This window comes from Phaethon aethereus (assembly GCF_964289735.1).
Source record: "Phaethon aethereus genome assembly, chromosome: 1".
NCBI classification, from domain to species: domain Eukaryota; kingdom Metazoa; phylum Chordata; class Aves; order Phaethontiformes; family Phaethontidae; genus Phaethon; species Phaethon aethereus.
The window spans coordinates 153,315,602-153,333,030 of NC_138575.1; the positions used below are offsets into that span (position 1 = coordinate 153,315,602).

Genomic DNA, 17,429 nt, shown 5'->3' on the forward strand with positions numbered 1-17,429 from the left:
GTTCTTTCCAGAGACCACAGTGCTAATATCACCAAGTATCTACTGAAGTCCTTTCCCTCCCTGCTTCTTGTTGTAAACCTTTGACTTGGATGCCATTTTCATAGAATCATGGAATAGTTTGGGTTAGAAGGGACCTTTAAAGGTCACTTAGTCCAACCCCCCTGCAAGGAGCAGGGACATCTTCAACTAGATCAGGTTGCTCAGAGCACCATCCAACCTGACCTGGAATGTTGCCAGGGATGGGGCATCTACCACCTCTCTGGGCAACCTGGGCCAGTGGTTCACCACCCTCACTGGGAAAAATTTCTTCCTTAGATCTAGTCGAAATTTACCCTCTTTTAGTTTAAAACCATTACCCCTTGTCCTATTGCAACAGGCCCTGCTAAAAAGTCTGTCCCCATCTTTCTTAGAAGCCTCCTTTAAGTACTGGAAGGCTGCAAGAAGATCTCCCCCAAGCCTTCTCTTCTTCAGGCTGAACAACCCCGACTTTCTTAGCCTGTCCTTACAGGAGAGGTGTTCCATCGCTCTGAGCATTTGTGTGGCCCTCCTCTGGACCCTGTCCAACACATCCATGTCTTTCCTGTACTGAGGGTTCCAGAGCTGGATGTAGGACTCCAAGTGGGGTCTCACCAGAGTGCAGCAGAGGGGCAGAATCACCTTCCTTGACCTGCTGGCCACGCTGCTTTGGAGGAAGCCTGGGATAGGGCTGGCCTTCCAGTCTTTGAGTGCACGTTGCCAGCTCATGTCCAGCTTTTCATCCACCAGGACACCCAAGTCCTTCTTGGCAGGGCTGCTCTCCATCCTTTCATCCCCCAGCCTGTATTGGTACTAGGGATGTATCGACCCAGGAGCAGGACCCTGCACTTGGCCTTGTTGAACCTCATGAGGTTCACAGGCACCCATTTCTCGAGCTTGTCCAGGTCCCTTTGGATGGCCTCCTGTCCCTCAGGTGTGTCAGCCTCACCACTCAGCTTGATGTCATCTGCAGACTTGCTGAGGATGCACTTGATCCCACTGTCTGTGTCATTGATGAAGATATTAAAGAGTACTGGTCCCAGTACGGACCCCTGAGGGACACCACTTATTACTGATCTCCATCTGGATGTTGAGCTGTTGACCACTACCCTCTGGATGCAACCATCCAATCAATTCCTCATCCACCAAAGAGTCCACCTATCAAATCCATATCTCTCCAATTTAGAGAGAAGGAGGATGTGGGGGACCATGTCAAAGGCTTTTATTTGCTGGCATTTTGAGTAAGAGTTGATTGTGAAATATTTTATCTGTGGTGCTAATTATGTATTTTAACGTAGAAAACAGTTGTGAGTAGGAAAGATTAAAAGTCTTTTAATATACATTTTTAACTGAATAGCACTTTGAGATCAGTCATTTTGACTGTCTCACTCTTTTCCTTCCAGTGTACAAGGTGGTTTGCCTGTTCCTCCTCTAATCATTTTATTCTCTCAAATAGAAAGAGAAAAGGGAAATACTTTGAAAGAAAATGCAAGATACTGTTCTAACAAGCACAGAAATTGGCAAGGAAGCTGTGCTTTTGGAGGCAGTAGTGTCTGCAATTAATTTTAACTCATTTTACAGTTGACTTGCTTCCAAGCTGGTGGTTTTGTAATAATTTCATACAAGCTTCAAACAGAAGCAAGAATTCAGCTAGACTGTATACAGCTGCAGATGTACTGGCTGCACATGGTGTTAACCTTTTAGTTGTTTGACAGTCACTGCAGTGTTGTCCAGTTTCCTGCCCTGCTAGGCTAAACGTTGTGTTGGTAAGAGGTGGCACAGTGTGATGGCCGACTCAGTATTTATGTAGTGCTGAGTCAAAGGCTACAGAGAACCACTGAACTGCCATGTGCAGCCCTTTGCTCCTTGGGGATATCCAGTGGTGCTCTCTTCTCTACAAAGCCATTAGATTTAAGAAAATTCATAGAACTGGAGTATCTTTTGAGCGCTCTACCACTTTTTCAAATTTTGTGGAAACCACCAACTGATTAAAAAAAAATCATCAGTGGGAGATTGATGGCCAAATGTAGACAGAAAGCATTTTCTCATAAGCCTGTATCTCTAGGAGACCAGGCTAAAAAGGATGCTGTTAGCCTCAGAAGGGGGCACAGAAGAGCTACAGGAAGAACTGTAAACCTGGTAAGTGTGTCTCACAGTGAGCAACTGTTTGATTTATACAAGAAAAACTTCAAAATGATGAAACCACAATATGCATGATATGCAGAGGGGAATCTGTCTGATTGTATGGTAACTTATTCTTACCGTGGTGATACCCAATGGTTGGAAGCTAAAGGCTAGTCTAGTGGGTACAAAATAGTAAAATACTTTTTTTTTGAGTCATGATCATTAATCATTGAACAGTTTCCTGTAGAACTTTGTAAGGATATTTTAATCATTGTGAGTCCTTTGAGTTAAGCCTCGATTTCTTTCAAGAAGGTGCTCTGGAGATGCAGTAAACATCATGAACTCATTGCACAACTTGACTAGGTGGGAGCTTTCATCACTGTCTTAAAAGAGGCCAGGCTGTGTGATCCCAGTGATCCCTTTTGGTCCCAGAATATGAGGAGAAACTTAATGCAAGTAGGAATTGTTTGTGCAATAACTGGAATTATAAAGCTGATGTGAACTACTAATTACAGCTGGTTATACCAGAATACCTACCTCACCATGCCCTAATTTGCATCTTTTTTTGCTCTAAGAAGATCTAAAGTGACAAGACACTAAAAACTTTTTAAAAGAGCGCTTTCTTTGCATAGTTGTTCATCACCAGGGATCTTAGTGCTGAACAAACAGCAGTATAACCACTACTTGGTGAAGCAGAGCCTTCTTTGGATGGGATATCATAAATTTTAGCTGAACCTAGGACATGACTGACCTCTCAGGGTAGAAAGTCAAATGGGACGGTGTGCCAGTGGAAACTGTTCAATACTGTTCAGCTGTACAATATGTGTAATGCTTTGCTCCTGGTAGGGTACCAGGGTCAACATTCTGATGTTCTCTCATTGTGCAGGAAATCTCACCTGATGCTTTATCCCATCCAACTGATCAAGGTATTCTGTCTTCCATTAAAAGTCTGTTATGTTCTTCTCCAGGCATCTTCTGGGTATTGCTCTGTGATGACTCAGTAGTAGGCCATCACTCAGAAAAGTCTAAATCATTTAAAGTTGGGGTTTTTTTCTGAAACACTACCTACATGACAGTATGTCTGTATGTTTTTAGAGGAGAAAGCATCAAGCAGGATCATTGCAGGTGGGCATTTTCCTGACATCTTAAAAATTGTGGAGAGTCTTAGGTGTTCAGTGCTTTACAGTTGTGGTGTTGCAGAGGATGATTAAGAACATTTTGTCTGCAGGACCCACTTTCTTTGGTGTTTCCACAAAATGGCCCCAAAACATCCTTCCTGCAATTTCTCTATTATATTCACAGTGTGATCCTCTAGACACAGAACACTATAGCACGTGTCCAGGAGACATGATCCCTTCTCTACTGAAACTTGTAAGGAAGAGGCTATAGCAGGAGCTAAGGGCACCGTCAATCATAACAGTATACCCAGTACTGATAAGAAGGATAGCAACTCATCAATGAAAACGTTACATTAGCTGTTTTTAAAGCGTTAGAAGTTCCACCTACCTCAGGTGTGCCAAGGCATGCCCAATACAGAAAGTTGTAGCCTCCGTGTAGTGTTTGAAGGCATCCTTGATTGCTTTCTAGGCGCACAAATAATTACTTCTTTCCTTTTTAAACTGTAATTTTTTTTTTTCATTTAGAAAGGTGCATTTGCTATTATAATACATCTAATTAAATATATGATGTGTGAATCTGTGTGAAAGAGTCTTCTCTACCTATTTGGTAGAGAAGTCATTATATTTGGATTGGGTAGGGATGAGAAGAAGCTGGCTGGGTTTTCATTCTCTTGGTGCCAAGGCTTTTGTTAAACCATCTAATTCCTTTTCCTTCCCTTCCTGTGTGCACCCCCTGTCATCCAAAAGTTGCTGAGATTTGATCCAGACTCTCAGCTGATGCATTCTCTTGGCCCAAGAGTTCTGGGTTATTGTGCCCTGTGGTTCAAGTGTGTTGTGGCATGAGATTTAGATGCTTTCCTCTGATCTGCTGTACTTCATGCTCTCCCGGTTGTTAGAGTTGTCTGTCTGTTCAGGTCACTTACTAGCATGTCTGAATTTTTATGTAAAATATTGCCATTTATGGTAATAGTTATTTGACTTGGCTATACTCAGCACTTTGGAGGGAAGCCTTACTCACCAGCGAGGTAGGAGATCCCTACGTAAGCAGCTTCTTCACTTTGTCTTCCTTCTTGTCATATGGTTATCAATCTATCTAATAGTTGTAGATGCTTGTGGCCCTCGCTGGCTGGCAGAGGGGAAAAGTCAACTTGGATAGAACTCAAGTCAGAGATCGTTGCAGTTTGTTTTCCATAAGCCCTGTATATCCCATATAGTACGGTGTGCGTTGTCTTGAGAACGGCCTACATTTCCAAGCAGAGAAAAACAACATGGGAGACTTTTGTGTCACTGACTGGCTTCATTATGTAGCCGTAACAGCCTTTCTGTGTCAGACTCCCATGCTGCCTTTTGGTGTTTGGTCTTTCTTTCCTTATCCGCCTGTACAGACAGTATCTCATTGCTTCCATTTAATATTGCCGTAGGCCACAGTCAGCACAGCTGAAGCTGTTGTCTAGACTCTAATCGTTAGATGCATACTGTAATTGTTGTCGTTTTGTGCTTCACTCTTGCATTCCTCACCATGTTGCTTTAACACAAATGCTTCTGGAACTGCCTTGATATGTTGACCCATTCCTTGGCTTCCTGCCATACTACATCAAATTCAAGTTTCTTCACTGTCCGTACAAGATCCGATATAGTACTATGATTAAGCAAATTTATCCTTTCCTGATTTTACCTCTTTTTTTTGTGTTGCTATTCCCTTATAATTTTTACATATTTCTTGCTTTGCTGCAAATTGTATTTGGGTCTTCTGTCTCCTCTGAAAATCAACATGTGCTAGAAATAACTCCTTCTCTTTACTTACCCTTTCTCTTTACTCTCCCTTTGTTCAGCTATTACTCCCCGTTAATAACTGGGGTTGCAAGTCCGAGACCAAGGCAGGAGGAAATGATGATGTCAGTGCCAGTAATGGTCACTAAATCAGTGCAGTTCAAAATTTCAGCAAGCTTGTGTTTTTGTTCAAGGCCTCAGAGTACTGTCACAGAAGATAATGTAACCATTTTTTATATTAACCTAACTAAAAACTTTTCTGAAGTGGCTTTTAGGAAACTTGCAACTCTTCTGTAATTGACTCATAAACTGGCTTAACTGCTAATGGATTAACTCCTTGTCCTGTGAGAACAGGATGGCTGACACCCACTTTTTAGTCTGTTCTTTTTATTTAATACAGAGTACAGATGGTACTCTGTAAATATGTCATTTTAAAAGTCTTTCTAGAGCTGATACCGGGAAGCAAATTGGATATTTTGAACTGTAGCATGGAGGACAGCTCCCATATTAATAGCATTAAAAAGTCCATGCGATTTTTAAACTATTAAGAAATGTTTAGATGTTTACTGACATGAGAAAATTTTGCAGTTTATTTGAAGTGATAGTGGTTTTAGGGATGCGTATGTATTGACAGTATTTTTCCTTATATTTAGTGAAACATTTTTTTGCGTTGCCTGTAGTTTTACTGTAATGTCGCTAACATTATTTGCTTTAGATTGGGGAAGCAGGGGTGTGCTCAATTAGCTTTCATTCACTTTCTGTGTATTGTTGGTTGGCTTTGTATGAATATTTGTTCCTGTTTTGCTATAAAATATCTTCAGTTAAATACCTGGGAAAGAAATTGTTGCTTGAACCCAAACATTAACAGTCAGCCTTTTTCCTCTGCTCTGTCCAAAAGAAATCACCATTAACAGCCTTGTGTTAACAAGAATTGTGTGTGAATGACAGAAGTGTTGCATGTACAGAGCTTTCCAGTTAAGACCAGAAGCTAATCTGGGGTGCTACATGAGGCTGCAAAAACTGATGTAGGTCAGCTCAGGAAGGAGCCTATGTTCAGGATTAACACGAGTTTAAGAACATGTTTAAATGTTTTGCTGGACTGCAGCTATTCTGAACTCAGCTGGAACTTGGAAAGAAAAGGCAGTACTTATGTGGGATTGCAGCTGTAGTCTCAGAGTTTCAAGGTTTCTGTTGTGCTTTTGGTGTGGAGGCTTTGGAGGGTATTTTAAAGAGAAAAATCAAAATAGTTGCCTGCATAGCCTGTTCCTCTGATCTGCAAAAGCTCTATCCAGATTTCAGAATCTGAAATGAGTGTGGTTTTGAGTGTATAATGTACCTTGTATATAAATGTTTGAGAGCCAATGCATCAAATGCTGTACAGCCTTTATTTTAAGGAAGTATACATTGGGTGAAATGCTGGTCCCAGGTACAGTTGTGCCATTTGTTTGAACGGGACAGGATTTCATTTAGTGACCCAGATCTTTGTGGCAAAGTGAATTGTCATGTGAAGGGGGGAAAAGTAGCTCCAGTTAAGCACTAATCCTCTCAGGGGTTAATGGGATAGCAAGGGTTTTCATGTTTATAGGCCAGGGCATGTTGGTTCACCAGAAAAAAACAAGAAACAACAACAAAGGAGGAGGGTATCACCCAAAGAGGATAGGGTACTGCTGGAGTTCTTAAAGGAGAGTGGTTTTCCTGAAGGGGCAGTAAAAGAGATGTAAGGATGGATTGGAGAGCAGCAGTGTGTCTAAGGATTGGCTAAAGACTCTGGCATCAGGATTCCTGGAGAGATGAAAAAATGTAGTGGGGAGATGGCTTGGAAAATCATGGTGATAAAGAAAGCATTGATGTATTTCGGTCAGTATGGCTATATCTACTTGGACATTGTTCCATCCTTTCCCCAGTTCATTCTACAAGATGAGGTCAGTGGTCACCAGACACTAAACAGTGCTGTAACATTTTGTGTCTGAGTGGGACATAAGATGAAGGTGAACCAGGACACATCACTGTGGGCAATTCCCAGTGTGGTAGAACCACTTCCAGAGGGAACTGGCCTGTTCCCAGTGCAAAAAACATGCAGGTGAGAAGATTAATAAGAAATTTTGTATTTGTACAAGAGGAACACTTCCAAAAGTCAAGGAATAGGTACTTTTGAAATCTTCTTTTACTAGAGTTCACATATTGGGAGTGGGCATGATCCTTTGGTTTCAAATGTTCATCCAGAGGACAAAGGCTTGTCTCAATATGTGGATGCAGTAGTGCTAGCCTCTTTATTCCCTTGGGACAGGGGCAAGGCAGAGTCAGAGTATGGTTTGGTGAAGAAATTTTGAGGAGGTTGGGACATAATTATCTTAGCATTTTTGATGATGGAGGCAGAGTGTAATTTAAAACCTGAATTGGGTAAATTTAGAAAAGTTTTGCCTTATTCCAGAAGAAACAGGCCACTTGATCAGCCTCTGGGAAAAAAAGTGTTGTGTGTTTATGTTGAAGATCCAGAAGATTACTTTGTGGAAGTGAAGAGGAAGTGGAAGGTTTGTCTGAAGGTGCACTAGCAGCAGTTCAGGTGTACCATTTGGTCAGACCAAAACCAAGGACTCTGAGCATGTCCAGTAGGATGGAGAATTATGAGAGCATAATGCAGTGATACATTCCCCTGGTCTCCAGAAATTTATGGTTCAGGGAATTTCTGAGCTAGACATAGTGCATTTGTGCTTAGTAGAGGTGGATGCAGATAGATCAAGGCAAAGGCCCTCCGAAAGACATGAGTATGACTGGTTTAGCAAGGTCCTGGTCACATGCAGACCAAGGGAATAAGAAGGAGGCCTGGGAACAGTTCGTGCTTGCAGTTCAAGACAGAAGTCAGTTCACTGGTCTGAGAGCAGCTACCATGTGCCAGCACAGATGTGAGGTTGGCCAAGGTACACATGGAAGTCTATCATGCAGGGTTACCCTGAAGTTCCTCTTAAACAACTGGGAATGAGTAAGGAACTCAGATAGTGATGCAAGGCTTCTTTGAAAGAAAAAGACATTCAAGAATGAACTGAATGTGGCAAGGAAAGGGGAAGCACCACTTCTTTACTGTCAGACTAGACAAAAAGACTGGACTACCCTGTTGTGAAGTTAAAGGTTAATAGCCTATTTTATGTGCCTTGAGAAGCCCATGCACAAAGGGAGACTGTTAAGAGGTGCTCCATTACCTCCTGGAAGACAAGGTACTCAGGATAGTACATATGTTAGAAGATGATCCTATAGTCAGTAGGGTGGGAAAAAAAAGATCCAGAGACACTTAAGAAAGTAAGTCACATACCCAGTGCTGGGGAATGTACCTTACCAAACAAGTACTTAGCATAAGCCAAAGATGTATGTTTTGATGACAGTTCTGACAAATCTACCACAAAGTTTGCTTTTAAGTTGATACTTCTCTGTCTGGTCAGGCTTACCACACAAAGTACTGAGTGTTCAAGTAATAATTAGATCACTAGAGCAAGCAAGGAGGAGGAAGTCTCTTGTCTTTGAAATGACACAGAGAAGAACCTGAGTATAGCCAAAAAATACGCACATGAGATAGAGCAAAGCCTCAAGATAAGGAAATGAAAAAGAGGTGGAACAAGTGGAAGCTGGAAGTAGAAGATTAATAAGATACATCAGTAAACTTGCCAAGTGTTAAGATTGATCCCAGGAACCTAGCATGTATGTGAAAGCAATTAAAATACATGGATTATGTACAGGGATGGACAGCAAGGTTGTGTAGAAAAAAGATCAGTTTATTTTCTGTTGAGTAATCACAGTGAGAAAACAGTCTGATTTGAGAAAAGAGAATGGGAACGGTGTGCTGTTCCCTACTCTAGGTTGAAACTGGGCGAAGAACTGAGCCTGACTAGGTACACCGGAAATGATTTAGTCTGGAAAGAACAGTAAATATGGATACACTTTTTAAGAACAGCTATGTCCCTTCTGGTTTCTTTTCTCTGTGTCAATTTTTACGTTGGGTGTCCATTCTGGCGCACAAGGATGCCGATGACACATGTGCATCCTGAACTAATCAGAAAGCCTGTAATTTTCAAATAATTTTTGCAATTCCAAGGAAAGGGTGTGGAACGCCCACAGGCTTGGATCATCCTGATGTTTCTCGCCTGTGTTAAGCTTGGTTTTGAGTATGATTGTGTAGGGGCTGTCTCAGAGACTACAGCCTACAGCTCTTGGTTGGCAGCCCAGTGGGAATGCCTGTGCTGTCAGATGTGAGCTGCTTAGCCTTTGTTGAAAAATCTTTTCTTTTTTCAAAACCTTCTCTGCCTGCCTCCCTCTCTAACTTCTGTAATCATATAATACAAAGGCAAGAGGGCATGGTCGCGGTGTGTTTGGGTTTGAGGTTTTCTTTTACCCTCTGGGAATTTTCCATAGTTTATTTACTCTTGTGAAGGTTTGGTCATGAACCACATTGAAAACTGAAATGTCTTGTTCCTTGAAACCTGTTAATTTTATAAACCACAAGCAAAATATAGTGAGGCAGCTGCATTGAGAGTTTTCCCACATGACCCAGCAATAACCTTAGCCCAGCCCAGCAAGGCTAGCTGTGAGGGATGGCTCGCCCTGCCCCAGCTGGGCTCGAGACAGCTAATGATCAGAAACTACCAGTTGGATAGAAAAGATTCTAGCAGCCACCAGACATTTTCCCTCTGGGGCCTGATGAGTCGACTTGTAACTCTTGAATAGTCTTGATTGCCTAGGCTTTTTTTCATTATCCTAGTACACGTATGTTAAATTAATTCTGCAGATGATTAGAGCAAAGGCAGTTCATTTTTACTGGTTTTATTCGCTGCTTCCCAGCATGCCCCACCCCCCCCCCCCCGGAGGTTACACCTTTGTTATACATTTCATATGTTTTTTCATCTAATCCAGATACGAACTGTAAGTCTTAATAATATGATACCCATGTGGCTGAGTTTAGGCTTCATTTTATCCTGTCTCTGAGTAGCTGTCATTTTGTTCTAGCTCTTTTCCTGCTTGCCAATTAGAGCCAGTACTTTGGGTACCAGGTTGGGAGGGGAGCAGAGTTAATTTACCTCGCAACTTTCCCATGACTGAAGAAAATGGCCGTAACGATAGCAGCTCTAGTTTTATAGTTTGCTGCAACTAATGAGGGTGTACTAACATGAGTCGATCAGACCTGTGCCTTGTTGAATTTTGTCTCTCCCCACAATTCTTAGTAAGATATAAGAGCCAGAATGAGCCTCTCTCCAGACATAACCTTCCTTCCTCAAAATCCTAGGTCTTCAGTCTTTTGCCTGCTTTCTCCAACATCCTTAAACAATAACCACTTTTAAATTACCTGAAAGTCTTGGGATACAGTTTATGTCTGCGTCTGTTTCCTGTTTTCCCACATTTTGTTTCTTTCAAGGTTGTTTTTGCTTTTCTTATTCCAACTGCACACAAAGAAACCTCTTATTCTTAAGTCATCGTGACTGTATGAGAACCTCTGTGTATTTTGTTTTTTTCCTTTGTTTTGTTGGTTTTGTTTTGTTTTTTCCCCAAAGAACGTAAAAACTACCCTACTGTGTAAATGCCCCTCTGGTCTAGACTAGTACTGTTTCTGGTATTTGCTGGTGAGTGATACTTCAAACCTGGTGTGATTGCTCACGTTACACCCTTCTCGATGAACGATTTGGGCTTTCCTGAACTGAAGGAGGCTTCTGGACCATTAAGCTTTAATAGCTGCCTACAAACCTACGCTCCATGAATTTGTGTAGTCCTGGTTTGAATCCATGTATTCTTTTGGCCTCCACAACATCCCATGGCACTAAGTTTTGCAACTTCATTATGCATTATGTGGAAAAAGTACTTTGTTTATTTTAAATCTGCTGTCTGGTAGTTTCATTATGTGCCCCTTAATTCTGATTTGTGAGGAAACATTCTTCACACCATTCATGATTTTGTAAGCTGTTCATGAATGGGTAACTGCTGTTCTCTGAGCTAGAGAGTACAAACCTGGGGGAGCCATGAGCAATTAGAAGTCATCCTGTTGTTCTTCTCCATGTTTTGTAGAGTGCGCACAATTCAAGATGCAAGTGCCCAACAATTTATGTTGCTGGGTTCTCGCTCACCACCTAATGATACTGTTTGTCTTTTTAACTGTTGCTAACGGTTAATGTGATAATGACTGTGGACTATCCACAAAAAACGTAAAAAATTCTTCCATCCAGCAATATGAGAATAGGTCCTATCATTGTGTATGTGTATAGTTAGAGTATACATTTTTTTTTCATGTGGATAACGTCACGCTTTGCATCATTCAAATTCATCTGTGATTTAATTGTGTAGTGATTCATAACCTCTACATCTCCTTAAATGTAGATGATGCTGTCTGTGATCACTTCCTGTTATCTGCATATTCGTGAAAGGATTGCTTTTATTAAAACAAGAATCATACTCTCTCTCAACATGCTTTCTCTGTGTTTAAATTTCATATAGTTCTTCATGTGTGGTTGAGAGCTGGCTTGGAAGCCATTCATCAGCAGTAGAAAATTGGTTGACTGCTATAAAGCCATTGAGTTACTATTTCATTTCAAAGAACTTGCAGGAAGTTGCAAGGAACTGCCTTAAGGAAGCAGGGGAAGGGGTGGGCATTTGACACTGACGCTTCACGTACAATTGTTCCGTTCAAACAGGAATGTGTTCAAGCCACATCTGCTATCCTAGAAGAATTACCAGCAGTCATGCTGTAGTCGCTGGCAAAGTTTTTCTGCTGTGAATATAGTCGTATTAGTGTAAAGACCACTAGAAACAAAGTGGTCTGTCCTTTACTCAGAAGAAAATCAAGCTGGACCTGCCTCTTCATAAAGGCTTTCTGCTGGTACTTAGGGGTTTTTCCTCCTGCGCTTCTAGGTACTCTGCCAGAAAGCTACAGTGTACAGTTCCCCATAAATGTTTGTTCTATTCACTGCCCTTTTTAAATTTAAAAAGTAGCATTTTCCTTGCAATTTTGAATACTTGCATTAATACACATGCAAAAAAGCCTATTCTACACATTCTCTGTGAGGTAGGCTGCGTGAATTTGGAGTAGGACTTGGTTGCCTGAAAACAGGCATCTAGTCTATCTGTGAGGCGCTTGAGAGGCATGGACCTGTCAAATATATATGTTCCATGTGTACCTCCTGCCTTTCTGCAGCAGCAGCAAGGGACTGGGGAAGAAACTGTTCAACTGTTCAGATGACTTAAGTAATCTCAAATGGCACTAGATGCATGCATTCAGACAACCAAATCACATATATTGTGTGTTGCTTGACATTGAGGGTTACTGGAGCTTGCACCTTTCATTTCCCACGGGTGCTGGGACAGAATTTGTGGCTTGAATTTTGCCGTTGGCATGGTTAGCACTCCGAGATGTCAGATACCTGCTAAACTAGGCATCTAGGAGCCTTCTAAACTCTGTGTGGAAAGTAAACTTGTAGCGAAATAATAGAAGTCCAGAAAGAAAAGCAGCGCAGTGCCTATGCAACCCAAGTTTTTCCTGACTTTATGATTTTCATCTGTGATTTCACTTGAGTATCCAGAATAAGGAACATAATTCTCTTTTGCACTAGTGTTAGTGAATCAGTAATGAGGAGTCATCTACGTTAATAACCAAGTGCTTTTCATGCATATAGAGCTATGCAAATGAGAAGCTGGTGACTCAGTGCATTTTTGGGGGCTGTCTGTATTGAGCCAATTATTTAGCCTTTATTCTGCAGGATCATAGGTGTGAGAACCCAGCGATGAGTGTAACATATCGCCGCAGCTGCCTGTGTGTGCCCCCTTAGTGTGATCTTCAGTGTTCATGGACTACCTGGGACTGTGTGAACCTATCTAGACTGTTCCTCTGGTACAAAAATGATTTCTGTATTGGTGCAGAATATTAATTTTTTTCCTCTCTTTATGCAGAGTAAGTAATAAGCCTGTAGTTAAACTGTATTTGAATTCTACATTGTATGTTACCAAATAATTTGCTTTGTGGATAAAATTGTGGAGTGCTATCTGTTACTGAATTTTTTGGGGGTTTTTTGGGGTTTTTTTTTATCAGAAAGTTGTTGTCATTGAAAGCAGTAAAATGGATATTACTTTTCTTGCTGATTTTATGGCACCTACAAGTGTGCAAGATATTTCATGCTGCGAATATAGTACTGCTCACCAGCCCAAAGAGCTTCAGAGTTTGTCTTCACCAAAAGTTTCCAGTTTTAATTGTGTAAATACTTCAGCCCAACAGGCTTAACTGTTGGAAGAGCAACTTGTTTCAGGAGGGAGAAGTCCTGGCGACTGGCTTGTCTGCCTTTGTTTCTAATTGGTGCTGCATTCCTTAGTAGGTTTTAATTTGTGAAGCATGAAACCTTTTTTCACTGTTCTTCAGGGCTGTGTTGTTTTTTGTTTGTTTTTGTTTTCTTTTTTTCCAAAGAGATGTTGAAATGAGAGTGCAAATCCAGATTTCTCACCATGGCTTGCAGCAAAACCCAATTTGTTCCATTTTGTCCCTCCAGTGTCTGTGACTTCTTCAGTGCAGAGTTACTGAACGTGTTTCTTCAGTTTTGCTATTTAAAAGTTTTATGGAGATAGATGGCTGTCATACTGTCTCCTGGTCTGTAGTTAACTCACCTTTACAAATAAGCCCATGCCAAATTTTGTCAGCAGTACTGAGGCCTTCATGAATGTGATTCTGAGAAATTACTTGACTACTGCTGGGATATGTCTGTGCGTTTTTTTTAATCTTCTGTTACAGAAGTAAGTTCTGGTTATTTTTTTGATGAATAAGTTGTCACAGGATTTTAAAGTGCTGACAGCTCCCATCTTGACAGGAGACTTTTATTTCATGAACCTTAAGTTATTGTACTTGCATAATAAGAATACTTCGAGTTAAGGTTTCTCTGTAGCTTAACAGTATTTTTGACCCTTTTAAGGTTAGTATTTAAGACCAAACTGTGTTTTCAAGTTTAGGTATTAATTAAAGGCTTGTGCCTAGTGACATTTCAATTCCCTAGTGGGAAGTATTGTGAAAAGGGAACAAGATGAAAATGCATTGCTTTTATTTTCACTCCAGTCTCTTCCCATTTCATTGATTTGTTTTTCTGCATTTTCTTCTTTTCTAGAGTTTTAGAATGCCAAGGCCTGCCCATTGTGAATGGGCAATGTGATCCCTACGCCACTGTTACTTTAGCGGGACCCTCCAGGCAAGTACTGCACATACAAGAGCCTCAATTTTGTAAGGCTGGTTTTTCTTTCCTTTTTCTATTAGAAATCTGGCTTCTCAGATGCGCAGATTGGGAGTATTTAAACGCCACTAGAGTATGTTAAGTGTTTGTGTGTGCATGTATGAACTACTGAATTATACTGAAGTAAGTAATTTGAGGCTTGTTTCAGTTTTGGTTTATGTAAAAGTCTGAATAATACCTGAATAATTTTAATATCCTGGAGAATATAATTTATGGTTAGGCTTAATTTGTGCATGTTCTCACCTCACAGTTGGAAGCCGGTTTTTGAGCAAATTTATTGCCTAATTTTGGGCAGGGGCAGAAGAGAAAACTGAATACATCAAAATCTTGCAGAATATGCATGTTTATATGTGAATATTTAGAGTCTTCACTTTCAAGGTGTGGCAAACTAATGTGTATGTCTAAAGCCCTAGCTGGCTCAGTCCTATAATTTGATAACATGTGGACATAATAGCATGGATAAAATTTGGAGTGAGGTTTTAGTAATGAGATTCTGCATAATACTCTTCAGTTTAAATTTGGGATTAAATTTTCCTGTTATAAAAATTTCCTGTGCTGTTGGTGTCATTGTTTTGTTTATCTAGAGTCATCTTTTATGTCTGTGCCATGTTAGAAACAAAACAGCTCTGCTGTGACCTCAAAAAATCAGATTTGTTAGCATGTGTTATTCATAATGTTTTACAACAATTTATTGAAAACGCTATAAATAAGATGCATTCTTGACAAATACTTACCTTGCATGCAGAGGAGCCTTTGAGACTGGTCTGTGTTCTTCATCTTTGTCTAGGTGTGTTATGCCTTATCTCCATTAATGAGCTGTTTATTTGAGTTGTACAGTTTGATGTTTTAAGCCTGTAGCTTGTTTCAGGTGGTACTAGGTGGCTATTACTGAAACTGTAAGATTGTTTTTTACTAACTCTTGTATCCTTGAATGTTCAAACTTACCTTTCTTTGTCTGCTTCCCCCCACCCCCCAGTCGGGGTAATGTATGACAACTGATAAGGTATTTCCCTTCAGAATAAGGAACATAGCCTCATCCTATTCCTTTCTGTTCTTTGGTGGAGGGAGGAAGCTTGCCTCCTATCTCTACCAAGCAGCATGCAGCTTATTCCCACTCACTGCTTTGTAATTGCCCAGTAACTGTGCTTGCTTAATCGCCTCCTGTTCTACATCCTGCTTCCCAGTCCCCTCCCAGATGGGCTTATCAGTAAAGAGGCTGAGTGGCAAGTGTGTCTGATGAGATGGGATAGGCAATCTGCCCTGTGTCGTGGAGATTAGTCTCTTTTATCGCTCGGCTCCTCCTAGGAATAGTGGGATATTCTTCATCTGTACATCATTCTCCTCTCTGGATTTTTTCAGTGCCTCTCCTTTCAGAGTAGGAAAGCTCCTTTATTCTGCTGCATTTATGCAATGACATGCATAAAAAATTCAACAAATGTGCTGCTGTTTATTGCGTGATTTGTACTTAGACTCAGACTTCCTGACCAAAACTGTTTCTATGCCTGTATTGTAGATGGGAAAACATTGTATACTGGTGGACTGGCCTATTCAACTCATATAGGAAGCCTGTAGTAGCACTGGGAATTAGACACAGCTTTAGTTGACCTCTGTAAAAGAATACATAGAGTTGTCCGGTTAATATAAGCAGTTACAAGCTATCTAAGCAGCTTTGCTGCACGAGAAATGAGGGGTAGATTCTGGGACAAAATCATTAGTAGGTCAGTTTTCCACATGGCTGATGTGCCTCTCCATCTGTGTCTGTTTTATCTATGCCTTCTTATTACTGCAGGGCTGTAGGGAAAGATCGATGACACAGGACGACACAGAGCTTTTCGCTTGTAGGTAACGAGAACAAATCAAGCATAGGTTCATAACATTTAGAAATCGTCAAACAGCTGATGGCTGGCCTGTGTGAAATGCATTGGCTGGCTTTAGCCCGATGCCAAGCAGTTAGATGTCTGTATTTTGAAATGCAGGTGCAGGCGGATAGCACTGCCCATGGAGGATGAATGGGCAGTGCTGAACTTTGTCAGGCCTGTTGCCCGGTGAGTGGTTTGAGGGAGGTCTGTCGTGTCATGTTCCTGCAGAGCAGTAGAAATTAAGAGACTTCTGCTCAGCACTGCTCATAATAATTCAACAACATTAACTAGGTGCTGTTGGAGCTGCTTGGAAAAGGGTGGTAATAGTAATAAAAATATTCTTACTGGGGAAATAATTCTGGTTTTTTGATTATTTAACACCACTGAAAAGCATTCATTGATTCTGCAGTCCAAGACTATAAAATATAAAACACAGAAATAGCTATGTAAGTCTTCCTGTCTCCTGTGGTTTCAGGGTATGAGGAATTTTTGAGTCACGTCAAGACTGAGACCACCCCCCAAATGTCGCTGCTCAGACCTCCCATTTTTGCCAGTTGCTTTGTACAGATACAAGATTCTGCTGGATCAAGCGAGTGACAGAATCAGGGTTCAAGGACTTGTGTTTAAGAGAGGATAATGAACTGTGATTACTGCCGATTTAGAGAAATAGGCATGCAGTGAATCCCTCTCAAATGTGTATGAATGTGTATGCCTTGCTGTGCTTGGAGCCACATGGCATTCCAGTTCTATCAGATCAATCAAGTGGATGACTATTTGTTCCTCAGTGGCTCTGTTCTAGGATCACACTTGTGCTAATGTTGTTTCTTACCTTTTTTTTTCTTTTCTTTTCTTCTCTTTCCTTAATTCAGATCAGAAGCCAAAAAGACTAAAGTTAAAAAGAAGACCAACAATCCACATTTTGATGAAGTGTTTTATTTTGAGGTTGGTATTTCAAAGGAACGGGTGATAAGCTGAAATACTATACTGTAGATAGTTGGCACAGCATCCTGCTCCATGTTGTGCCAGCTGTCATCTTTGAAGACTGGGGAAAGAAGCACTGAGGATCAGACTAGCCGTCTGCTGAGGGAGCAGTATATTGCTTCAGCTCAGGAAAAGCTTCAAGGTGGGCACTTCTGAGCAGCAGGCTTTATACTCCATTGTGACTCACCCCCCAGAATAGTTTTGAAAAAGGACAGTTAAAAATGGGATTAAAAAAAAATATTTTTTTTTTAGCCTGTGGGTTTATAGTTGCTCCATCTTTCCCAGTCAATGGGAGGAAGGTTATCTCCTAGGAATATTGAGAGCTA

General features: G+C 41.0%; 1 protein-coding gene across 1 annotated transcript in view; it reads left to right on the forward strand.

Moving 5' to 3' along the window:
- Positions 1-17,429, forward strand: part of RASA3 (RAS p21 protein activator 3) — a gene marked incomplete at its 3' end in the record, with an annotated part of 141,050 nt that overhangs the window by 92,418 nt on the left and 31,203 nt on the right. Inside the window, exons 6-7 of the mRNA XM_082013618.1 lie at positions 14,141-14,221; positions 16,992-17,064. Of these exons, the coding sequence (XP_081869744.1) occupies positions 14,141-14,221; positions 16,992-17,064 (154 nt within the window). The remainder of the gene's footprint in view (positions 1-14,140; positions 14,222-16,991; positions 17,065-17,429) is intronic.